General features: G+C 32.7%; 12 protein-coding genes across 12 annotated transcripts, besides 9 other annotated features; 7 read left to right on the top strand and 5 right to left on the bottom strand.

Annotated features, from left to right (window-relative positions):
• The first annotated feature begins 31 nt into the window (after window positions 1-31).
• Window positions 32-79: a sequence feature (Signal peptide predicted for TA06595 by SignalP 2.0 HMM (Signal peptide probability 0.937, signal anchor probability 0.000) with cleavage site probability 0.841 between residues 16 and 17).
• TA06595 (uncharacterized protein) lies at window positions 32-1,071 on the top strand (the record flags this gene model as incomplete). The annotated part of the gene is made up of 8 exons (XM_948726.1): window positions 32-153; window positions 186-380; window positions 438-531; window positions 566-654; window positions 689-749; window positions 780-810; window positions 862-890; window positions 922-1,071. 8 exons carry the CDS (start codon window positions 32-34, stop codon window positions 1,069-1,071), a joined length of 771 nt encoding a protein of 256 aa, XP_953819.1.
• A 381-nt stretch (window positions 1,072-1,452) lies between these two features.
• Window positions 1,453-2,785, top strand: TA06600 (transketolase subunit, putative; the record flags this gene model as incomplete). Its single annotated transcript, XM_948725.1, has 6 exons — window positions 1,453-1,613; window positions 1,682-1,793; window positions 1,846-1,995; window positions 2,027-2,362; window positions 2,392-2,574; window positions 2,606-2,785. 6 exons carry the CDS (start codon window positions 1,453-1,455, stop codon window positions 2,783-2,785), a joined length of 1,122 nt encoding a protein of 373 aa, XP_953818.1.
• Window positions 1,846-1,914: a sequence feature (2 probable transmembrane helices predicted for TA06600 by TMHMM2.0 at aa 92-114 and 124-143).
• Window positions 1,942-1,995: a sequence feature (2 probable transmembrane helices predicted for TA06600 by TMHMM2.0 at aa 92-114 and 124-143).
• Window positions 2,027-2,032: a sequence feature (2 probable transmembrane helices predicted for TA06600 by TMHMM2.0 at aa 92-114 and 124-143).
• A 207-nt stretch (window positions 2,786-2,992) lies between the features above and the next one.
• TA06605 (threonyl-tRNA synthetase, putative) lies at window positions 2,993-5,839 on the bottom strand (the record flags this gene model as incomplete). The annotated part of the gene is made up of 12 exons (XM_948724.1): window positions 2,993-3,474; window positions 3,547-3,692; window positions 3,751-3,820; window positions 3,876-4,033; window positions 4,156-4,337; window positions 4,391-4,486; window positions 4,519-4,580; window positions 4,628-5,084; window positions 5,154-5,245; window positions 5,274-5,463; window positions 5,496-5,638; window positions 5,686-5,839. 12 exons carry the CDS (start codon window positions 5,837-5,839, stop codon window positions 2,993-2,995), a joined length of 2,232 nt encoding a protein of 743 aa, XP_953817.1.
• A 423-nt stretch (window positions 5,840-6,262) lies between these two features.
• On the bottom strand, window positions 6,263-8,657 carry TA06610 (autophagy protein, putative; the record flags this gene model as incomplete). Its single annotated transcript, XM_948723.1, has 8 exons — window positions 6,263-6,376; window positions 6,406-6,506; window positions 6,540-6,712; window positions 6,769-6,918; window positions 6,991-7,126; window positions 7,156-7,246; window positions 7,301-7,382; window positions 7,414-8,657. 8 exons carry the CDS (start codon window positions 8,655-8,657, stop codon window positions 6,263-6,265), a joined length of 2,091 nt encoding a protein of 696 aa, XP_953816.1.
• A 46-nt stretch (window positions 8,658-8,703) lies between these two features.
• Window positions 8,704-11,761, bottom strand: TA06615 (uncharacterized protein; the record flags this gene model as incomplete). Its single annotated transcript, XM_948722.1, has 2 exons — window positions 8,704-11,442; window positions 11,474-11,761. The coding sequence occupies 2 exons, from the start codon at window positions 11,759-11,761 to the stop codon at window positions 8,704-8,706; spliced, it is 3,027 nt and encodes a 1,008-aa protein (XP_953815.1).
• Window positions 11,762-12,021: 260 nt separating this feature from the next.
• On the bottom strand, window positions 12,022-13,440 carry TA06620 (uncharacterized protein; the record flags this gene model as incomplete). The annotated part of the gene is made up of 1 exon (XM_948721.1): window positions 12,022-13,440. The coding sequence occupies one exon, from the start codon at window positions 13,438-13,440 to the stop codon at window positions 12,022-12,024; it is 1,419 nt and encodes a 472-aa protein (XP_953814.1).
• Window positions 13,360-13,428: a sequence feature (1 probable transmembrane helix predicted for TA06620 by TMHMM2.0 at aa 5-27).
• Window positions 13,393-13,440: a sequence feature (Signal peptide predicted for TA06620 by SignalP 2.0 HMM (Signal peptide probability 0.992, signal anchor probability 0.001) with cleavage site probability 0.936 between residues 16 and 17).
• A 362-nt stretch (window positions 13,441-13,802) lies between these two features.
• Window positions 13,803-16,673, bottom strand: TA06625 (ATP binding protein (maybe ABC transporter), putative; the record flags this gene model as incomplete). The annotated part of the gene is made up of 2 exons (XM_948720.1): window positions 13,803-15,292; window positions 15,350-16,673. The coding sequence occupies 2 exons, from the start codon at window positions 16,671-16,673 to the stop codon at window positions 13,803-13,805; spliced, it is 2,814 nt and encodes a 937-aa protein (XP_953813.1).
• A 440-nt stretch (window positions 16,674-17,113) lies between these two features.
• Window positions 17,114-17,819, top strand: TA06630 (uncharacterized protein; the record flags this gene model as incomplete). The annotated part of the gene is made up of 3 exons (XM_948719.1): window positions 17,114-17,215; window positions 17,254-17,580; window positions 17,634-17,819. The coding sequence occupies 3 exons, from the start codon at window positions 17,114-17,116 to the stop codon at window positions 17,817-17,819; spliced, it is 615 nt and encodes a 204-aa protein (XP_953812.1).
• Window positions 17,488-17,556: a sequence feature (3 probable transmembrane helices predicted for TA06630 by TMHMM2.0 at aa 113-135, 148-170 and 180-202).
• Window positions 17,646-17,714: a sequence feature (3 probable transmembrane helices predicted for TA06630 by TMHMM2.0 at aa 113-135, 148-170 and 180-202).
• Window positions 17,742-17,810: a sequence feature (3 probable transmembrane helices predicted for TA06630 by TMHMM2.0 at aa 113-135, 148-170 and 180-202).
• A 33-nt stretch (window positions 17,820-17,852) lies between the features above and the next one.
• Window positions 17,853-18,923, top strand: TA06640 (uncharacterized protein; the record flags this gene model as incomplete). The annotated part of the gene is made up of 1 exon (XM_948718.1): window positions 17,853-18,923. The coding sequence occupies one exon, from the start codon at window positions 17,853-17,855 to the stop codon at window positions 18,921-18,923; it is 1,071 nt and encodes a 356-aa protein (XP_953811.1).
• Window positions 18,924-19,488: 565 nt separating this feature from the next.
• TA06645 (RNA binding protein, putative) lies at window positions 19,489-20,077 on the top strand (the record flags this gene model as incomplete). Its single annotated transcript, XM_948717.1, has 2 exons — window positions 19,489-19,644; window positions 19,700-20,077. The coding sequence occupies 2 exons, from the start codon at window positions 19,489-19,491 to the stop codon at window positions 20,075-20,077; spliced, it is 534 nt and encodes a 177-aa protein (XP_953810.1).
• Window positions 20,078-20,229: 152 nt separating this feature from the next.
• On the top strand, window positions 20,230-20,945 carry TA06650 (60S ribosomal protein L35, putative; the record flags this gene model as incomplete). Its single annotated transcript, XM_948716.1, has 3 exons — window positions 20,230-20,258; window positions 20,428-20,458; window positions 20,577-20,945. The coding sequence occupies 3 exons, from the start codon at window positions 20,230-20,232 to the stop codon at window positions 20,943-20,945; spliced, it is 429 nt and encodes a 142-aa protein (XP_953809.1).
• Window positions 20,946-21,155: 210 nt separating this feature from the next.
• TA06655 (phosphoglycerate kinase (PGK1)) lies at window positions 21,156-22,559 on the top strand (the record flags this gene model as incomplete). The annotated part of the gene is made up of 2 exons (XM_948715.1): window positions 21,156-21,206; window positions 21,357-22,559. 2 exons carry the CDS (start codon window positions 21,156-21,158, stop codon window positions 22,557-22,559), a joined length of 1,254 nt encoding a protein of 417 aa, XP_953808.1.
• Between the last annotated feature and the right edge of the window lie 845 nt (window positions 22,560-23,404).

Here is a 23,404-nt window from a genome sequence, read left to right as displayed (position 1 = left end):
TGTTTTACACATTAATATATAAATTATTAAAATGACCATAATTTTACTACTAAACTTATTCATGATTATAATCTATGCTAGAGAGGATTTTAAGCATATAGGATCGCACAAATTCAGGTTCAATGATGAGATTTTAGATATAAGCCGAGATGTGTATGTTGATTCATAAATTTACAATTCTTTAGTAATATTAAAAAAGCTGTTCCTATTCAATCTAGGGTTAACAATAATTTTGAAAACTCACAAAAATTATTTAAAAAATATTCTCTTTTGAAAATTAAGAAAATGGAACAAGATAATACAAACACACAGTCGATTGGATACACGACTCAGGATTACCCTAACCCTGCCATAAATCCCGAACTATGTTTACACAATTTGTGAGAAAATAATTATCCATAAATAATCATAATTTACTAATTTTTATGTTGTTTTAGTTTCATGAAGTCGCACATATGTGATCCTGACGGAATCCTAACGGAGGAGGAGCAGAAAAACTTAAACCATAAATTATTAGACTCTAATTTGAATGTAAATTAATAGATTAATTGACCTAAATTTTCAGATTTTTGTAACCATTTCCCAGAACATTTTCGTTGAAACAGGTGTTTCTAAATCTGATGCTCAGATATCATTTGCTAATGAAATTTTAAAGTAACATTACAAAAAATGTTTTAAAATTATTTAGGAAATATTCTGAATCATTTCATTCAGATTACAATAAGTCCATACTGCTCAGCTATGTAAAGGTAACATTAATGACTGGACAAGATGTTTAGGAATTTGGAAACCTTAAAATCGTTTCTGGAGGTATTTTAACAAATAAATTGTCAAATTTTACATAAACTAATTATTGTTTAGAGTATATGATTGGTAAGAAAATCAAGCAGGTGTGTAAATCCTTTTTAATTTGTAAATTAGGAGTTTATTGACACTTTGGAACAAGAATTTCAAACTAACCAAAAAGAACTTTACAAGTCATTCAATACTGTAATAGAGAAACTAGTCCAAAAGATAATCAAATCTGATATAAGTAATTCATTTAGGATTCTAATAAAAAACGAAAAATAATTATTTAAATTAAAATATATTCAATTATATTAGAATATAATTATCAATAATCCAATTGATTAAAAATTAATTTAGTTTTCACTGTTCTAATGACCCTCGCTGTTTTTGTGATTCTTGTTATAGGGTGGTTATTTATTTATTATTACTAACTTAATTTACTATTCATTTATGTACCCATTAATTTAGTGTTCATTCTATATATTTTCCGTTTCTATTATTTATTGTTTGTTTTTTTGGTTTAATTGATTTGTAAAATTATTCTTTGATTTTTTATTCCTTAAATTTTTCCTTTTAACTTTCCTTGCGCGTCTTTTTTTCTATAAACCTTTACATAAGTTTATATCGTTTTGATATACATTTTTATCTAATTTTATCTTCATTATGATTGCGTTCTCTAAGAATATAATCGGGAAGCTCCTTCCTAAGAACTTATTCTCTCAACGCCTTTTCTCGACATTTAACCCGAAAGGGCCAACTAAGGAAATGAACATGTGTACCGCAATCAACGACGCTATGCACATTTCAATGGCCGAAGATCCCACGTAATTATATAATTAAATATTTACACATCCAGATATATAATGGTGGAATTTATATAAATAAATTTCAGTACATGTGTTTTTGGTGAAGATGTTGCATTTGGAGGTGTGTTCAGATGTTCGGTTGGCCTTTTGGATAGATTCGGAGAAAGCCGTGTTTTCAATACTCCAATAGCAGAAAATGTACCATAACCAGTTATATTCCATTATATTACACACATAATTATAATTTTAGGGTATTGTGGCTTTTGGGATAGGCTTAGCAGCACTTGGACATAACGCAATTGCCGAAATTCAATTTGCTGATTACATATTCCCAGCATTCGATCAAGTAATAACTATTGGTTATATATCTAATTTTAATAATTTATATCTCATTATAATAGTTGTTGTGTTAACTAATTTGTATAATTTAGATTGTGAATGAGGCTGCAAAGTTTAGATATAGATCAGGAGGAGCATGGGATGTTGGAAAGCTTACCATCAGGTCAACCTGGGGTGGAGTCGGCCATGGAGGCTTATATCACTCACAGTCACCAGAATCACAATTTGCACATGCAGCTGGCCTTAAGATAGTTGTTCCCAGAGGTGCCTACCAGGCCAAAGGATTACTTCTGAGTTCTATCAGAGACCCGAACCCAGTCATATTCTTTGAGCCGAAAATGCTATACAGACAAAGCGTAGACCAGGTTCCAGTTGAGGATTATCAACTGGAGCTATCTAAAGCCGAAGTTCTAAAGGAAGGGAAAGATGTATTTTCACAAACAATAACTATATTTAGGTGACGATGGTGGGGTACGGCACTTCAGTAGGTCCGATGATGAAGGCAGCCAAATTGGCTGAGGAAGAACACGGACTGAGCGTTGAGGTAATTGACCTCCAGACAGTCTTCCCATGGGACGTTGAGACCGTAGAACGCTCAGTGAACAAGACTAGGAAACTTATAGTGACTCACGAGGCTCCCGTATGTTCAATATATTAACTCTAATTTTTAGAAAACTCTTGGAATGGGTTCTGAAATCGCCGCTACAATCACTGAAAGGTGCTTTCACAACTTAGAGGCCCCAGTAAAAAGAGTTTGTGGCTACGATACTCCATTCCCTCTGGTTTATGAGAAGCACTACCTTCCAGACCAATACAAGTTATTAGAGGCGGCTATCCAAATGTGTAAATAACCCTATTTTGCTAATACTCATTAAACTTGTAATAGTTTAATTTTTCTTCTATACAATATAATTTTATATATATACTTTTGTAGATGTACTCATATATATAACTGTATATACATATGTTTATATATATCCAGTATAAATATGCCCTATACATATACTTGTGTGTATACATGTGTATACATGTAATTGTATAATTGATAAATTAGGAAATTAAACATATTTCAATTGTTGTGACTCAAATAACTTAACGAGATCGTCCAGAGAAATTACGTTTTGCTCATCAGAGTCCCTAGGTCTCAAGGAAACTGTTCTGGTCTCAACTTCACGATCACCCACAATACCCATGTAGTTCCACCTCTGCTGCTGTCCAAACTTGATCTTCTTATTAATTGTGTTGTTCGACTTATCAACATCAACGTTATAACCTAAACCATTTATTATCATTATTAATATTATATAATTAGTGTTTGAACCTAGAGCATTGAATTTTTCATATAACTCAAGTGCGTAATCAAGGTGATTGTCAGTTATTGGGATAAATAACAATTGGTTGGGTGAGAGCCAAAATGGTAATTTCCCTTTAGTTTGTTCAAGTACAATGGCTACAAAACGTTCTATTGATCCGAAAATTGCTCTATGGATTATCACAGGTCTATTGAAACCACATCTAACATTCTCAGCAGAACTCTCACCTGACAAATTATGAATAGTGTTTAGAAAGTATTTTAGAGTTAAATATCTATTCTATTAACTATTAATGATACTTTTATCTCTGTATTCGAGATTAAATCGAATTGGTAGATTAAAGTCCAGTTGTATTGTTCCACACTGATGTTCTCTATCCAGACAGTCAAACAACACCACATCTATCTTAGGTCCATAAAATGCTCCATCTCCAGGATTCATTGTCCTAAACAATATTATCTCCCATTCCACATATTAAAGTATGAATATTTCTAATGCAGTACCATTTAGTTCCAGTTTTATTCAGGGCTTCTTCCAGAGATTTTTCTGCAATTTCCCACAATTCATCCTCACCTAAACCATATTATCAGTATTTTAAACTTTAAAAAATCCTATTTTAATGTGTTACCTAGAGCTTTTGCTGGTTTTGTTGATAATTTGAACTCGTATCTGAAATCGAAAAGTGAGTAAACTTTCCCAATAAATGTTAGGATATTTAACACTTCATCCATGATTTGTTCCCTGGTGCAGAAAATGTGTGCATCATCCTGTTGAAATCTTCTAACCCTAAACAATCATTATGTTAAATTATTCTTTTAGATTATTAAGCTAATTTATTAGGTTGATTTATTAGGTTTAATTAGTAAATTCATTTATAAGGTAAATATAGTAAATTCTATTGTGATTACCTGGTGAGTCCTGAAAGTGAACCTGTAAGTTCATTACGGTGTAGAACTCCAAAGTCAGCAAGTCTCAATGGTAGCTGTTTATATGATAAAAAGAGATGTTTAAACATAAGACAGTGCCCTGGACAGTTCATCGGTTTCATTCCCCACTCAGTGTCCTCAAGATTAAACAGGTACATGTTCTCCTACAAACAATTTAGTGTTGAGTTGGGCTGGTTTATCTTGTAAAATTGAGTACCTTGTAGTTGTCGTAGTGACCAGATTGTTTCCAGAGATCACACGAAAAGATATTTGGAGTTATAACTTCTTGGTATCCTCTCACTCTGTAATTGTCCTAAACTCAGAATTAAGGCAAAATTAACGTACTCTCATGAATTCTACAAGTCTATTATAGATCTTTGCTCCATTCGGTAACCAGAAACATGAACCTAATCGAATTTAAACCAACGAAAAGGTATATTAAGTAAGTAATTACCTGGAGAGTGAACTGTATCGAAATAGAAAAGCTTCAAGTCAGTCCCAATAGTCCTGTGATCTCGTTGTTTAGCTTCTTCAATTCTATTCTTGTACATTTTCAGCTGTTCCTTTTCTGGGAATGATATGCCGTAGACTCTCTGTAGAGTATCAGACTTTGCATTTGAGAGCCAGTATGATGAGGAGATCTTTGTGACATCAAATGAGTTTGCTCTGACCATTGAAGTTGTTGGTATGTGAGGTCCTCTGCAAAGGTCCACAAAATCTCCACATCTGTAGCACACTGTGTTTTCCCCATCTGGGACCTTGTTCTTAATAAGCTGAACCTTGAATGGGTTATACTTCATAAGTTCCAGTGCCTCTTCTTTAGTACACACCAATCTCTCAAATGGACTATTTAAATTAGTCAATGCTTCGACATGGCTTAATAATGGCTTTACATCTTCAGGTTTTACACTCTAATAATTATATGTGCGTTGTATATTAACTGATATACATTAACTATGTTAAATATATGTAAACGGTACATTGTTTCCTAGATATACATCATAGTAGAACCCTGACGATAATGCTGGTCCTATTGTCAAGAACCCACCAAAACAAGTTTCCAATGCACTTCCTACTCATATTATATATATATTAATTACCTAGGATGTGGGCTGATGAATGCCAGTACACATGTTGTCCTTGTTCCGAGTTGAAATCTAGAAATTCAACTTTACACGAGTCTTCAAATGGTCTGTGCATGTCCCAAAGTACCCATTCTGAAGCTGACTTATCTGAGTTATCCTCATCCACATCTGCAAAAACCTCAGATGGTCTATTTTCATACAACACCTGATCATATCCAAATTAGTTGAATATCTTACCTTTGCTACTACTGCTTTCTTTGCTCTTTTCTTGTCAAGTGAGTATAGAACATTGTAAGGGGTTGTAAGGAATGACTTTCCAGACACTGATACTTCTCCATCATCTGTAACTAGTACCAACGAAATATCCAAATTCTCACGCTCTAAAAATATTATTAATATCTTAATTTTATTAGAAATGGTTCTTTACCTTTTAATTTTTGTTGTTGTTTCTGGTATAGAGCATTGAAAAGTTCTAATCTGTCCTTGATGAATTTTGGGTTAGTTTGTAGGTTAAAGGAATTGTGATCTTTGACAACCTTTTCAGAGCAGTTATCAGACGATAAATTAGGATCATTTCCCATTTTATATTGGCTTAACAATGACGTTGTTGTGATATGGAATTTGGAATCCAGGTGTTTTTTATAAATCGAAGGACAACGAAATCGCGCTGAAAAAGGCTATGGAAATTACAAACATACCGAATGAGTATGCGAAACACCTCAACAATTTTATATCTAAATTTGGAAATAGAGTCAAAAAAATGGTTAAAGAAACATAAACGTTAAATAAACTGGAGCTTTTTTCAAATATTTTACAAAGTAGAATCAAAACACAAACAAGTAGTAATATTTCTGAAATCAGCATAAACTGATGAAAAATTTATGGAATCTGCATAAAATGGAATTAAAAAATTTTAGAAAACTTTTATCTGCGAATTTAAATTTAAAAGATCTAATAATGAAATCACAAATCTATTAATGTAGTGTAGTATAGATCAAAGAAAATTACAAAACTACATAGCCTTCTTCTTTCTCTTCGTTTATTTTATAATCTGACAGTTGATCTATGAATGATTCGAGTTTTGAGTACTTCATTAGAATCGTTGGGTCTTTAAACACCTATTCTTTGTTATCAGATTCCTACTCACCTCAATGATATCTTCATCTGTTTTAAGCTTATTTAGTACATTTTCTGAACAGCAAATACACATTTCTGAAGGTTCTGCATAAAGTTCTGAGCACTTGTAGTCTAAAATTATTTTTTATTAATTATAAATCATACCTGAGAGTGAGAACCTTATTGAGTGCGGAGTTTTTCCAATGCACGTTTTATCTCCATGATCTGCCGCAAACATCTTTTCATGCTGAGTTAACGAAACTATTAACTCTACTACCATTGAAGCACATATATCTGTTATCCCGGCCTTTACTACTGTACATGTTTCATCAAATGGCCTACACAATAGTTTTCCAGTCAATTTGATGTTAAAATTATTATATATCTTAAATACCTTCCTGTAATAGTATCTCTAGGTGCCTGGGACTCACTGCAGAAGTAACAGGAGCCTTTAAAATCCTTATAACTGTGCCTTACTATCATAAATGAGTCAAATCCAAGCCCTGCTGATACCACCAGTGGACATTTTTCACCTTTCATGTTCCTATATTCATCATCAGTACATTATTTTTGTCAATATATATTTTGTTAGATAATTAAAGAATATTGTTATTACATTTGTGAAGCGATGAGTGATGGGAGCCATCTTGACTCTTTTGAATCAGTTGCCAGAACAATGACATCTGATGATGCGACAATTGCCTTTGTGTTTTTAAGCTGTTCATTTAAAAAATTTTCACAATAACTGTGACCTAAAGTATTATACAAAAATATAAACTACCTATCATCGGTATTTCTGTGTTAACAATTGTCAGTTTGCAATCCGGCTTAATCTTAAAAATCATTTTTTCAGCAGCGTCCACCTTCGGTGTCTAAATTAACAATGAACTGTAAAAAAAGTGTAAATAACAGTAATTAATAATCACATTGTTGAAACAGTATTTATGAGTATATAAAGACTGTCTAGTAGAGTTTGTCACAAAACCACTATCGACCAGTACAAAAGTCCTAAAACTTATTTATAAATATTTATTCATACTCTACACCCCAAGCCAAAAGCTGTCGAACTAGACTACATCCTAGTGTTCCCAATCCTATGATACATACTTTCAGGTTTAATATTTTATCTAAATTTAGCTCTGGCAATATTCTCCAGGTTATTAACTCCAAATTTAACTTTTCGTTATCCACATGATCCATAAATGAGTAGTAGTACTCGTAACTCAAAGTTTCCTTGGATATATGATGTCTGAAACCGTAAACTATTGACAAATCCCTAAACTCATCCTCTGACGGTGTCTTAATACAGTATACAAATGCTTGTGAATATATTTCATCTGTTTCAAAGAGCTTTGAATTCACTATAACCAAGTTTAAATTTTCTCCGAAAATTCGGTTTTCAATACAAAAAGAGAGCAAAAAGTTACGCCAAAACTTGGGCAGGTCCTTACCTCCGTTAAAACATGAATATGAGCATATATATACCGATTCCAATGGAACACCCTCTCCGTTTAAACTCACATTAACACCGTCGTACAGGAAATCTTTAGTTCTGAATACTCTGCTATGGAGTCTACTGTAGATGAAGAAAAGGTCTCCAAGTGTGTTTGACTTGAAATGTATTAGAATCGCGTTAAGATCTGATAACTTAAAGTTGTTGTAACTTTGCATATATGTCGTATTGTTTACTACACCTAGGTAAGAGTATGCGAATGGGCTCTTGGTAGTAACCACTGGGTCAGCTATGTAGTAGTACCCTGAACGGCTTTTTAAATCCATGAAGCAGAATATAAAGAAATGGTTAACTTTGTAGTAGTATTCTTCAAACCCAGAACTTAATTTTTTGAAAATGTGTGAAGATATTAGTGGTTTATCTGGTGTCGTACATTCCAGGTCAAAATGGCTCGAAATAAAGGCCTTTTTATCATATTTTCTCAATTCTAACAGTGAATCAAATACTACCAAAGTTCCTTGTACAAATCTACAAGTACAACCATCATTTTTATATACATTTTCTGAATTTTTATCTAATAATTCCTTTTCAAGGGTGTATCTCACGAATTCAGCCAGTGGTTGTTCCGGCCTCTCCCCAAATCTGCAGTGATTTAAGTCAAATGAGTATTTATCTATCAAAAACGTCCCGTCTACTGTTACTAGTGACTTTATTGACAAATTATTTAGTCCTTGTTTAAGCTTTTTGAGTTTTATATGATACAATTCTTCAAAGAACGAAGAATCTATTTTATAAACTTGTGGTTTAAAAATTAATATATTTTCATCCATTATATATAATACATATTTATACAAATAATTGTTATATTAATAGAGTTTAAACATATTGTTGTGTTGTGAACTCTCGTATGAAATCTTCTTCTGTTAATGTGAATATTTTTTGAGATTCCAGCAATTTTTCATAATTATCATTAGTGTGTGTTATTTTATTAATTGTTGAGTTTACTTTATTGAATTGTTCTTGTGTTATGTTAATATAAAATGAGATTGGGTGTGTGGAGTCAACGAATTCTTCCATGGAATCCTTATCAAATTCTTCTCCAAGACTTTTAAACCTTCTTACAAATACCTTTAGCTGATTATTTTCATGTTCAATTTCCACATCTTCAGAATCTGAATTGGATTCTTCTGATGGTATTGACACTTCATCTGACTTACTGCTAGATTCATCAGCTTCAATATTCATTTCACGATTAGTATAAACTTTATCTGCCTTAATTTCTAATTCACTATTACTATCATTTTCATTTGATGTTAAGAAATTGTAAAGTTTATTCAATGAAATGTATAATTTTTTGATCCACAAACAGTATTTTACTGAGTTTAGTAATTTTTTATCCAGGTGTAGATTAGCTCCAAATTTCAGAGTTTCAATTGTGATTAAAATCAAACTTGAAAAAACTTCTTCTGACCTTAATCCTTGCTTTAAATCCTTGATTATGTTTTCGGCTTTATCTATTAGGTCTAAACACGAGTTGTGTATCTCTTCCAAATTCCTGAAAATTTGCCAATTTTTTACTCTTAATTTCCAGAACTCATTAAACAGTTCCACTATCTCCTGGAAATCAACTTTTTCTCTAGTAATCTCTGGTGGATTAGTTGATAGGGTTGATTTATCCTTGTCTTCATCATCTACAGAATCGGATCCCTTTTCCGATTGCGATTTCTCCAACCTTTTCATTGATTTTCTACGCTTAATTTTAGGCTTCAACAATACTAATTCGTCCTCTTGATCTTTAACAATATTTTCTGTTTTAGAATCTTGGTTATCTGACTCTACTGTTTCTCGATTATTGTATAAATTGACGAGGTTAATTAAATCTTGCAGGTCCTTTTTATTAACTGTGGCATTTTTTCTAAAGTTGTTTAAGGAATTCCATTCGGTTTTGAATTTGATAAAATCGTTGGTGATTGACCAATTATTAAATCTGTTCAAGAGGTTTCTGCATTTCTTTTCAAACTTGAGAGAGTTCTCAACATCCGAGTTAATTGGCTCCAAAACATTATCTATATCAATATATTCTTTCAGCGTTTCCGCTTGTTGTAGCAGTACAAGACATTCTATGGTACAGTTTGCGCTATTTTCTGAGGAAATCAACGCCTCCACCTTTCTTAGTCTCCTCTGAAATCTTTTCCACATAAAATATGCTGGCTCTATGTTTTTAAACGATGGAATTATTAAATTAATTTCCTGATAGTTATTATGTATGTCCTCCAACTCCTCTGGTTTCAACTTTTTATTCATTTCAATTCCATTTTCAACACTAATCTCCTCCTCATCACTAGTCTCATCTTCCGAATCACTATCCTTCTCCATAATTTTTTCTTTATCAATAATTTTATCTTTATCCACAATTTTCTCGATATTTTTATCTTTATTTTGATTATTTATTCTTAATTCGTCAGTTGACGTTAAGTATTTAAATTTCGGTTCTTTTAATTTTTCAATAAGTTTAAAAGCCATGTCTACTTTATTTTTTAAATTTTGGTACAGTGTATGTGATTTTAATTCCTCTGGTGTATTATCAATCAATTCAACAACGAGTTTATAGTTTACCGACTTATGTGAGTATTTTTGTGCGTTATTGAGCCACATTATCTTTGACAGGTGTAACTTTACATTTTCTAAATCCGGTATTTTGATCACTGAATTATCACATTCCTCAATCAATGTGTTAGAATTTGTGATATCTGACCGCAGTATTGACTCGTCCAACAGATTCCTCAGTGATGCCACACTGTAGAAAAGGTGACTCAGTGAAATAAACTCTGGAGTTGAAAATGTCAATAGTGAGCCTTCCTTAAGTAAGTTTTCTGCAACTGATAGATCAATTGAGCAACTTTCCTCAGATTCCTTATCAAAAATAGATGATAACTTCTGGCGAACCTTATTAGAATAGTGTTCGGCTATCTTAATCTCATTCTCCAGTCTATTTGACAGTTCAGAGTTCAATAGGCCAAAAGTAATGTATCTGTAATCGTTAATGAATACTCTTGCTTCACTAAGAGTTAGTCTGCTAGAGCCTGTTCTCGACAATGAATCTGCCACCAAATTATTCCAGTAATCTAGCTCCTTAATAAATGAAGTCAAAGCTGAGGAAAGTCTTCTAACACACTTTTCATTTACCAAAAATCCTTTTGAAGGCTCACATACTCCATTAGTACGGCTAGTTTCACTTAGTCCAGACATTTGGTTAGATTCGGATATATAATTTGGTGATCTTACCACATCAGGTTCAGAGATTTGTTCTGGCGTTTTGACGTCAATTTTAGATATTTTGATTGAATCATATGTGTAATCAGTAAATGGGTGTTCTGATAATGTTGACATATATACTTCCTCGTTAATAACGGACTTAAACATTGATTTAACCATGTGTGGTACTACGGAGACCCATGGGTATGAAATAAATTCATTAGAGTCCAGAATTTTGTTGAATTCGTTATTATCCAAAGATTCTACATAGTCTGACTTGGTAGTTTCTGTATTTGTAGATGTGGTGTCGCAAGTGTTAGAGCTTGATTCCGAGAGTGGTGTATCTTTCGTTATCTCATCCTATAAAACATTATTTAAACCGTTAAATTACCGATTTTCTAATACTATAGTTAATTAATGATTCTCTTGAAATGTTATTGAATATAGATTTATATTTATCGTATAATTTAGTCTCTATGATATAATTTTCATCTGACCGTGATTCCAAATTATTTATTAGTGGGTCATAAACTCTAACATATCGATCAGAAATGGGCAGAATCTGTGGTTTTATGAATATTGGTGAAACTTGGGCTTGACGAGATAGTACATCCACCTTGATACTGTGCCCTTTCTTCATATATGGATGTACATGAACGAATGGAGCATGGGTCTCCATATTTTAATCCAGTTTTATACATATATGTTTAAAAATTAATTATATAATTTAAAACATTATTAAATTTAATATAAATGAATAATTGTTAATAATTGTTTGATGAAAACCCTCCAACGTAGAATACTCATACCTTATAACATTTCCTTATCACTAATTTATTACTTCTAATTCACATATTTGAGCTTTAAAACTTAAACTTTACAATTAGTTAATCTTTTTCAAAATTGTTGAAATGTATCTTTAAACTTGAGCACAAAATCTTAAAGTTCGTTTACCGTTTGTACAGTTGATGAAGCTTGCAATACGCTTGAACCAACACCAGAAGAGGAGGAACTTCCCGATTGTAGAGCCGCTTGTCTTTGAGCTACATCACTTGATGATAAACCTCCTGCTAATTCGTCTGCTTTCAATTCTCTTACATGGACTTCTACTTCAGGCTTAGCTTTAACGGCAGCCGCAACTGGAGCCGATAATAATTCTAGAGTAGATAAGGGATCCGATAGCTCCGAAGATACCGTTACTGCTTGAGTACGAGGTGCTCCTCCAGTTCTGGGGTGTGCTCCAGGTCCTTTTTGTCCTGGAGGTGTTGGAGCTGCAGCCTGACCTCCAGAGGCTGCCAATTTTAACTTTTTAGACTGTTTCAAATCTTCGTATCCAGAAATCTCTCTGCCTTTGGGATCATAAACTTTAACGTGGCCGAATTTACATCCAATGAAGGTACTGGACATAGAATAGAGCTTTGTGAGTCCAGCTCCAGAAGAAGTTACGCTTGAAAATGCTGTGACTTCGTCAGTGACTATAAAGAATATCGAAAATTTCCCGTCATTTTTGATCGGTTTCTTTACGTACACGGAGTCTCCAGAGTTTTTGTGGAAAAACACACTCTTGCTCCCGTCGTTCAGAGTGAAAGAAAGGCACTCTCCGGCTTCAACTCTGCTACCGTCAGGGACGTTTTTAACAACTAGAGTGATGACACTGCTCTTAGTTACAGTAACTTCTGGAACACATGTTTTCTCGTGATTAACGTAGTAGCCTGACGGGCAAACACATTTATAATCATCATCACCAGGTCCTGTTGGAACACAGACTGTGTTCTCTACACCTCCACACTTGGAACTTCTATCGTCTCCGCATGGGTTCTTGTAACACATAACTCCATTCCCTTCATATTTGTCCTTGCAAACACATCTTTTCATTTCATTAGTATTTGAAGCAAATTTGCAAACAGCCAAAGGACTTGAACAGTCATCATCAGTAGAACAGTGTTGGTAACAGGCTTTGTATGGGTTACCGAAGAAACCAGATTGGCATGAGCAAACACATTTGCTATCAGCAACATTGAAACAGAACGCAAAATCCTTGCAAACGTTATCAGTTCCCTTTTTGGCAGACCATCCATCCTTTAACGAATTGCAATAATCTCGGGTGAATGGAGTTTGTAGTGATGGGTTTAGAAATTTTGAAGTTACAAGTGGTGTGGTATTATCGGTTGAGGGAAGCGGATAGTAACCCATAACATCTTTATTAAATCTACACGTTAAGTTGGCATCAGTATGCTGATTCCAGGGACAATATAGCTTTACCCTATTATTTGACTTAATAGCCACTAGGGGATAGAGGGTGTAGAAAAATCCATGAACCGATAGCAAATTGAGTGATAAAAGTAGGATCAAGTTCATATTTAATTTATAATACAATATACAGCCGCTGATTAAGAACAAAGAGCCGTAAAAATCGAAGATGTGTAAAATACATGAAATTTTATTACGATCTGTAAAAATCCACAAAAATAACCACAATCCAAATCAAATATTAAATGTTATCTACTTATAAATAATAAAAATTATTAAATCAAAACTATAAATAAATCATTCCCATGTGTAAATATTAAAATGAACCAATGTTTAGTTTTTGTGACCCAATATCTCTATGCCATGACATACACATCAAGAATGTTGTAATCCACATTACTCCATTTTCCCATATTTAATTAAATAATAAATTCTACAAATATAACATGTATATTTATGCTATTAAAATTTTAATTCCATCTCTTGATATTCTTAATTCTCGACCTGTCGTTTGGATTTTTGGGCGGATGGATCTTCTTTTTCTTATTAAGCACCTTTTTCTCCTCTTCAGGCTCTTCATTGAATGTGTTGATGGTTATTTCAGAATATTTTTTAACACCAGAGCACTGTGTAAGGAAATCCAAAACTTGTGGACTCTTTGCATCAGGGAACTGGGACTTGAAACAAAGATATTCAGGCCCAAATTTATCACTGAACCTGAAAACCTTGTCCTTGGAATATATATAAATGAATGAGTTAACGGTGTTTAAGTCCCTTATAAAGTCCAAGTCGTGAGTTGCTATCATGAAACCGCCCTTATAAATCCCATTAACAATGAGCTTTAGGAGTTTTTTCATGAATAAGTCCAGGTGATTTGTGGGTTCATCCATCAGGAGAAAGTGCGCCTTGTTAATAAGAAGCAACGATAGAAGGAGTCTTGACCTTTCACCAAATGACAAATTTGAAACACAAGAGTCCATGTAATCTGCTAAATGGAAACAACCCAAATACTCTGCTAGTGCATTTTGCTCAACTTCATCTCCCACATAATCCCTAAGAAGGTTATACACTGTTTTGTCATAGTTTAGAATATTTGAACAGTTTTGAGAGTAGTAAGATAGTTTTGCAGTATTGACGCTCATTAGTCCGTCCACTAAATTGAATTTAAAAGGTTCGTTTACCAAAATTCTATACTCTATGTCTTCCAAATTATATACTGAGTCCTGAGAGTTTGTCATGTCCCTGTTCACCTGGTTTATCTGCTCAAATAACTTCCAACTCTTGTCCATTTTACTCATTACCCTATCTATTCCCTTGTCTATAACTGTGTTTATATCGTTATTTATAGACTGGTAGAGTAGTTTCTTGTCAATGGAGCTAATTTGGGCCAATACTGGGTTATTTTTAAAGGTTGCCTGGGATTTAAATAGTAGTTTCAAAAGAGTCGTCTTCCCAATACCGTTTTCACCCAGTAGTACTATGCGGTCAGATGGACGAATTGTCAAATTGAGATTATCAAAGATTCTTTTCCCAGTATGTGTATCCAGTGTAACATTAATTAGCTTGAATAATGGTCCGAAAGTGTTAAGCATCTGACCTGTGTTCAATAACGGGTTTTTCCTCAATATTTTCTGGAATATCGCGTTGAAAGTGTTTTCTGGACTATCTTCTTTTATATTTCTTGCGTTTTCATTTATGTTGAATAGTACTCTATTATAAGTTTTGGTATACTTTGAAATTGGGGAACCCACCAGTTCATCAAGCTCCTCCTGATATTTATTCAACATTTCCTGTTTTTGTGAAATCGTAACCTTTAATGCGTTTAGTGATCCTTTCTTATTAGCTTTCAACTCCTGAATGTCTCTATTCAAAATAGCTATATTCTTCCTCAGACGTTCTATTCTTGCGTTTCTCACATTTTTCTCATTTGTACCCTTTTGTACAAACTCATCAAAGTTCCCTAATTATATTTTTATTTATATATATACATAATATATGTATAACTATTTGAATATACCTTTGAATGGTGTTATTGTACCATCACCTGGCATTTGGAAAATTGATGTACAAATTGAGTTCAGCAAAAATGTATCATGACTTACAACCAGTACTGACAAATTAGAATTCTTCATCAAATATTTCAATGTATCTATAAGAAACTTAACTGTGGTTGTGTCCAGGTTATTTGTAGGTTCATCAAGTAACAGTAAGCTTGGAGAATGCAACAACAGTATGAATAGATATAGCCTCATCTTAAAACCTCCACTAAGAGTGTTAACTGTTGACCCGATTACTGATTCCATTCCAAATATTGAGACTAGTTTCTTAATTAAAGATTTCATTTCTCTGAATTTTTGTGTTATAAGGTTCCTTTCATTGTTGTACAGCGATAAAATATCACCTGCGATTTTATTAGCAGTCTCAGTTCCCGTAGATCCATTTGAGGATTTCTCCAACATCAAACTGTTAAAGAAGCTTAAATTCTTCTCAATATAATTCATAACATTGTTACACAGGTTATAAGATTCAAATACACTTGAGATGAGTTCAGACACTGTGGATTCCGGGTTCAGATCCAGTGTATAGTTTTGCCTCATGTATCCTACGCCTGAGAGATTATATCCAGAAAACACTCCATCACTTTCAGTATATTCAAAGCTATTGTACACTTTAATAAGTTGTGACTCGTTTAAATTCTCAAGCTCCATTAGCTTGGACACAAAGGAATATAGATATTTGTTATTTGAGATATTATTAGCCGTTTCTTCATCCTTGATATTAAATGTAATATCCATTGAAACTGACATTTGTGGTTTATCTAGTCCACTTTTCCTACTTGTACATGAATTTGTCGACAGTCTTTCATAAATTGAATCAAACATCGAGGATTTTCCCACTCCATTGTTTCCTATAATTCCTACGCATTCACCTGTATTAACTGAAAATGATACTTTGTCGAAAAGTATCCTATCTACAAGACAAATGGATGCATCCTTTACTTCTAAAAGTACTCCTTGTTTAGACCGACCCTTGAACGAATATAAATCATTAAAATTTACATCAAAGTGTGCAGAAGATGCTAAATCATCTTCATCTTTAGTTAGAATCCACTCCTTAGTCTCAGTTAACACATCTTCTGACGGACTTAATAGTAGTCTATAGGAAGAATACGGTATAACATTATTTAATTCATGATCACATGAGTCTGAAATGTTATAATTTTTTGTGAAATTAATTGAAGGTTGAGCGATGTGTGAACGAAAACAAAAAATGCCAAATTTATAATCATTTAAAAAAAGATAAAGTATGATACAATTTATTAGATGAAGAACTAACTTCATAATATGGGAATCTTAAAGTTTCAAACATAATTTATAAAATTGCTATAATATACAAGTTAGATTTAAAAAATTATAAAATATTGAAATGTATAAAATAATAATTTAAAAAATAGTTATATTAAAAATTAATTAAAAAGAGTATAAACATCCTATAAATATAATAAATGTTAATAAATAAATTAAGTAGTGGAAGATTAATGTTTATTTGGATATGTGTTGGATTTATGGTTTGATGTAAATATGTTTTACTTGATAATTCCATGTAAACATATGTATTAAAATCTTGATATTTCAAATGATTTTAAATTAGTTTAATTTAGAATAAACTCATTGTTTTATTTTATAAAGCCTGACTTAAATTAACCACACATATTGAGTATATGAATTTATATTAGACCTTCTTTTAGCATTCTATTTATAAACTATGCTAGAAATTTGAAATGAGGTCAATTTATGATTTTACTGGAATGTATTTCCGTTCTTTCATAAACCGCAAGATAAACATAAACACTAAAATTTATGACCCGTTTTTTTCAATTAAGGTAAAACATTTATATTTATCGTATTTAACAATTTTTAGGGTAAAATTGATCTTTGTAATCGCAACTTTAGCAGTGGTAAAAATTTTGAGCTGAACAATACGTGGAAGAACTATAGGGAATCATCACGTAGGTTGTTGTCATCATCGTCCGCCCCTTCTAAATACGCATATGACCCGAACTCACTGACCACACTACCGAGACCATACGAATCTCACCTAAAGGAAGACGTGAAGTTTCGTAACTGTTTGGGACTAAATCCTCTATTCACACATTATGTAAACCCAGTGTCAATAGTTAAATTCACAGCAAAATACCTTCTAAGCTACAGATTCTTCTTTATTTATATGGCCAGAACAACATTTCAAGTAAGCTTAATTATAAATATTTACATATATATGGGGAATACGTATGTTTTTAGGCAGCGAGACCGTTGTTAGCATTTTGTGTATTCGGTGAGATTATGAAGTTGGTACTGGCAAACCTTAGTGGAGGGGTACCGGCATATTTATTTTCGTTTGTTTTGGCATTTGAAGTCTTCTATTTCTTCCTACAGCTGTATATTTCCTACACGTTCCTAATGATGTTCTTCACCGTCATGTTCTAAATTTCGTAAATAATTGGAAATTCGAGTTTTAAAATGACAAAATTGGTTGAGGAGACGGTTTTGAAGTTGGAAGACCTAAAAGTTGCAATAGGAGTGTTGAGGAGGTTTTATTCATGTACAAATGGGCTCTTGACTACTTTCAGACTCACATTCAACTACACAAATAATAAGCCGAAGACGATCTTCGTGTCTTCCATCACTAGCGTCAAAATTTCAAACAGCTTTTTCAAGGAGTATATAATGCTACAGTGTGGGTCAATTCGGTACTTTATATCCTGTTCGGATAATAATAAGTTATATTCTGAGCTGTTGAGAGTAGTTAAGCTTAACGAGACAACAACAGTACTGAACTCACCAAGAACAGTGGAGACAAGTGTTGAATCACCAGATTCAAATACATTATCAGTACCAGGAATCTCGAGAGTTTTAGAAATTCAGCGTGAGAAGATTGAGGAATGTGAAGATCTTTGCACAGCAACTACTGAACTCAGCGCCTTGAAGAATAAATGTAAATTGGTCAAGGAAGTTCTGGTAAAAGTAACGAAATACGACCAGGAAGGGTTTAACGCAACAATTGATAGAGTTTTTAAGAGTCTGGGTGTTGAAGTATTTTCCCAATCAGATAATCAAGATAACTCAAACATTCCTTCAAACAGTTGCACAAACAGTGACTCAGACAGTGATCAGGAAGTATTAAACCAGCTAAAGAAAATTTTATCACTACTTTTAAGTAAAAACGAGTCTATTTTGTTACATGAATTTTATGTAGCAGCTAATAGACTCATGTTAACGGACCTGTTATCACCATCTCAGCTTGTGAAGTACGTCAACAGACTAGAAAAAGATTACTTATGTAAGTTAAACAAGGTAGGAAATGTATATCTGATAACAAAAAACCATGAAAAGATTAGTGAAGAGGAGTTTTGTAGTGATCTAATTGGGATATTAAACTCAGGACCCACAGATTTAATCAAATACTCAAAGGAAGCAAACATATCAACAACACTCGCACAAGTTAAGCTTAACCTTGCTGAGCAAATAGGATTAGTTGTGAGGGACGAAACAATACAATTGACATACTATTACATAAATTCATTCAATTAAATATATTAACTCTGTTTACACGTGATATAATTGTTGAAATGTGTGAAATAAGTGTGGAGTGAAATTATGAATTACAATTTTTGGAACATTTTAGATTATCAATGTGGTCCTTCACCTGTTCAATTTGGAATTTCTTCCTCCGAATCACGAGCTTGTTCTCCTCAACAGCGTCAAAAAGCTCCTGATCAAAAGATTCCTAAGGAAGATAAGGTGAGAATGAGGTTACCTGGAGAGATTTATTGATAAATTCATTAGATTCCTCTAAAAACAATAAGAGTTATGCTAAATACCTAGTTTTGAGACTGCACGTTCAAGTTCAAGTAAAATATCATCACATAAATTTGGGTTATTTGGTAAATCCAAATTCCAATTAAGAGCCAATTGCGATTCTAAGTCAGAATTTCTTCTGTTATTTATATAAACTTCTACCATAAATAATAGAGTTTTTAAAAATTATTAGTATATAAATATTATTAATAGAGTTTGGAACCCAAGATTTATTTAAAAATTATAATTAATATTTTATATTAAAATCATAATTTATAAAATTTTAATCTTTTATATTATGTCTGAACTTTATGATAGAATATCAAATGAGAGGGTTTACTGGGATAAGAAGTCTTGTTCTAGTATTGAGGAATGGAAGGAAAAAATCGCAAATTCATCCACCGTTTACGTTGGAAATCTAGCATTTTCGACACCCGAAGAACGAATTCACGAAGTAAAATATTATTATTATATATTTTCTAGTTAAACGAGTTAATTTTATTTAATAGGTGTTACAAGCGGCAGGAGAGATTGATAGGATAGTTTTGGGGCTGAACAGTATAAAGAAAAGTCCATGTGGATTCGCCTTTGTTGTGTATAAAGATGTCAAATCTGCTAAAAGAGCAGTTAAGATGTTCAAAGGCTGTATAATAGATGGAAGAGTAATAAGAGTAGATGCTGACCCAGGCACTAGTATCGATGATACTAGAAGACTAGCTAGAGGCTTAAACGGATACCAGTGGCGTGACGCTTTTAGAAAAGAGTTTGACACTAGTAGAGGAGGCCAAGGTCTTGGAGTCAGCCATGAGATTTTAAATAAAAGAATGAAAGTTCCGCAAATGATGTCATCTATACTCGCTGAACAATCGAGGATTGTGAACCCTTAATTTCATTTCAATTTCATTTATAACTTACACATCAACATAATATATAATATAAACTATTAAAATCATAGATAAATAAATAAATAAATAAGAATTAATTAAACTATTTAGGGTATTAATAACTCTAGAAATTATATAATAAAAAGCAAGGAGATATGGAAATAGTAATAAATAATGTTAAAAAGTTTATTAAACTAAGAAATTAAAATATTTATAAAATATATACAAAAATTCTAGAGTTTATTTGGAATGGGGTTTGGAACTTCACAAGATTTGTTTAATAAAAACTATATAATATTAATATTTATTTAAGGAATCCCACGAATAATATTTGGGTTAAAATCCGGTCATAGTTTTTCTAAGTGGACCCTACATAACTTTACAGTTATTTCCAGTTTTATTAAAATAATCTAAACCTTAATCGTAATGGTATTTTTTATTTATTTTAATTAGGTATTAGAGTATCTATTATATTATTTCATTGGTATAATAAATTTTGTAGGAAAAGTTGAGAGTTTTTGAATTGAGAGATAAATCGGATGCAGAGCTCCTGAAACTTCTGGATGACCTCAAGCAGGAGCTTGCAACATTCAGAGTCTCAAAAGTAACTGCAACTGGCACATCAAAACTCTCGAAAATCACTCTAGTTCGTAAGGCAGTGGCAAAGGTACTGACAGTTTATAACCAAAGAAAGAAAGAGGAGGCAAGAAAGAAGTACAAAAAACTTTCAAAAACTCCACTTAACCTGAGACCAAAACTTACAAGAGCTAAACGTAAAGGTTTAACAACAAAACAATTGACAATGAAGACAATTAAGGAACGTAAAAGAGCAGAAAACCTACCGAAACGTAAATACGCTCTTTTGGCTTAAACGACCTTAATTTACTAGATCATATTTGTTTTGTATTATTTATTCTATTATTGTTTGATATTTCCTTTTTAATTTCAGTTACTTGAGCAGATTTGGCTACCCATAATTATTAGATCCAGGATTCCATGGTCACTATTTATATTCAGTGTAAACAATTTTTTATAATATTCAATAGTAGTGTATTTCTTGCAATTGATTAAACGTTTGAAGATGGATTTTCTACTTTCATCTAAATTAGGTCTCAAAGATGTAGCTGACAAGGTATTTTATACAATATCTCTGTATAAAACAGTTTAATGATTAATTAATAAATAAAATATGTTAAGTAAATAGTATAGTAATAATTATTAATGAATCTATATTCACATTAATTATATATTTTATAAATCTGAGAATTAATGATTCTAATAGCTGCCGGGTAAAAGGGTACTCATGAGAGTGGACTATAATGTACCATTGAAGTCTGGAGTTGTTAAGGATCTGACCAGAGTAAAGGCAACAATCCCAACGATCAAGTTTTTACTTGAAAATGACGTCCACTCAGTGATTTTAATGTCTCACTGTGGAAGGCCAGACGGAAGGGTAGTTGATAAACTCTCACTAAAACAAGTTGTTGGACCGCTCTCATCATTACTAGGAATGGAAGTAAATTTCTTAAGCGACTGCGTTGGACCAGAGGTAGAAAAAACGTGTAGTAACCTGACAAAAGGATCTGTGGTTCTCTTAGAAAACCTTAGGTTCCACCCAGAAGAGGAGGGAGAATTAGACGGTCAGAAGTTGAGTGATGAGAAAATCCAAAAGTTCCGTGACTCACTAACAAAGCTGGGTGACGTGTACGTAAACGACGCATTTGGTACAGCACACAGAGCACACAGCTCAATAGTAGGAGTCAATTTACCACTGAGAGTAGCAGGCTTCTTGATGAAGAAGGAGTTGGACTATTTCTCAAAGGCACTAGAAAACCCACAGAGACCGTTCTTGGCAATACTGGGAGGAGCAAAGGTGAAGGATAAGGTGAAGCTTATTTTGGCCTTACTGGAAAAAATCGATGTACTAATTATAGGAGGAGGAATGGCCTATACCTTCAAGAAAGTACTTGACGGAATGCCAATTGGAAAGTCTCTGTTTGACAGTGATAGTGTTGATTTGGTTAAAGAAATTGTAGAAAAAGCAAAGGAAAAGGGTGTAAAATTTCTCCTCCCATGTGATTTCGTTGTAACAACAATGTTCTCAAACGATGGACCAATTAAACTAGCCTCAGAGACTGAGGGAGTGCCTGAAGGTTGGATGGGACTAGATTGTGGGCCAAGATCGATCCAAAAGTTCGAAGAATCAGTGTTAACAGCAAAGACTATAGTGTGGAACGGACCACTGGGAGTTTTCGAATTTCCAAACTTCTCAAAGGGAAGTAACGAAGTGCTCGATTTCGTAGTAAAGGCAACTGAAAATGGAGCAACCACAATCATCGGAGGTGGAGATACAGCTTCACTGGCGGAATCTACAGGGAAAGCGTCTAAATTGAGCCACGTTTCTACAGGCGGAGGTGCATCACTGGAACTTCTTGAAGGAAAGCAACTACCAGGTGTTGTGTGTCTAACCAACAAATTACCTTAATTTTGTACAATTCATAATATTCATATTAATTTGATAATTCGTATTTTTCTAAAGTTTTTATGGGACGATTCCCCAAAATGCATAAATAAAGGAGCATATTCTGACATGATTTACGATTAAAAAATTATAATGGATATCCAGATATGTATATACAACATGCTGAATATATGTATATATTTAGGAAATTTAAAACCTGGTCACGTTGGCATATATTTGTTGTACACATCAAAGTGTGTAAACAATTAAAATCGATATGGACATTATTACAATAAATTCAAATTTAATAGCGAAAGAGAGACATTAAAAAGCGCTATTCAAATATTGGTTAAAACGCATGATTCACATTAATGCTCTGCTAAATATACATTTTTTAAATATTTAATTCAATGCATTATTAGATCTTTATCACTCAACCCCAAGTATAAAAAAGAACATATACAGATATATTAGTCGAATACCAAACGAGATATCGCTAATATATGATTTATTTCAAAGATCTAAACCAGAAGATTTCAATTAAATTTGTAATTTATGTTTACCGGGATGTTTTTTAAATTCATCATTTAATCTTGTGTAAATTAGGATTATTGTAATCAGTGTCAGTGAATAAAATATAACGTATAATGGTATATAAATTGTTTTATTTGAATATTAAGATCATTTGATTGTATTTTATAAAATAATTCACGAATGCGTTTTATCTAAAACTGCATTCGGAAAAATCGACAAGATTTAGATTAAATCAAAAGAAAAAATTCTGAAATAACAAATTGATTTATTTTTATATATAATGAAAAAGTTAGTTAATCGAGGACAGATTAAGTAATTAATTACACACAATTGGC

Source organism: Theileria annulata, chromosome 1 (genome assembly GCF_000003225.4).
Source record: "Theileria annulata chromosome 1, complete sequence, *** SEQUENCING IN PROGRESS ***".
Lineage (NCBI taxonomy): Eukaryota > Apicomplexa > Aconoidasida > Piroplasmida > Theileriidae > Theileria > Theileria annulata.
The sequence above is the reverse complement of the archived record's forward strand: the minus strand, read 5'-3'. Positions and strand labels throughout refer to the sequence as shown.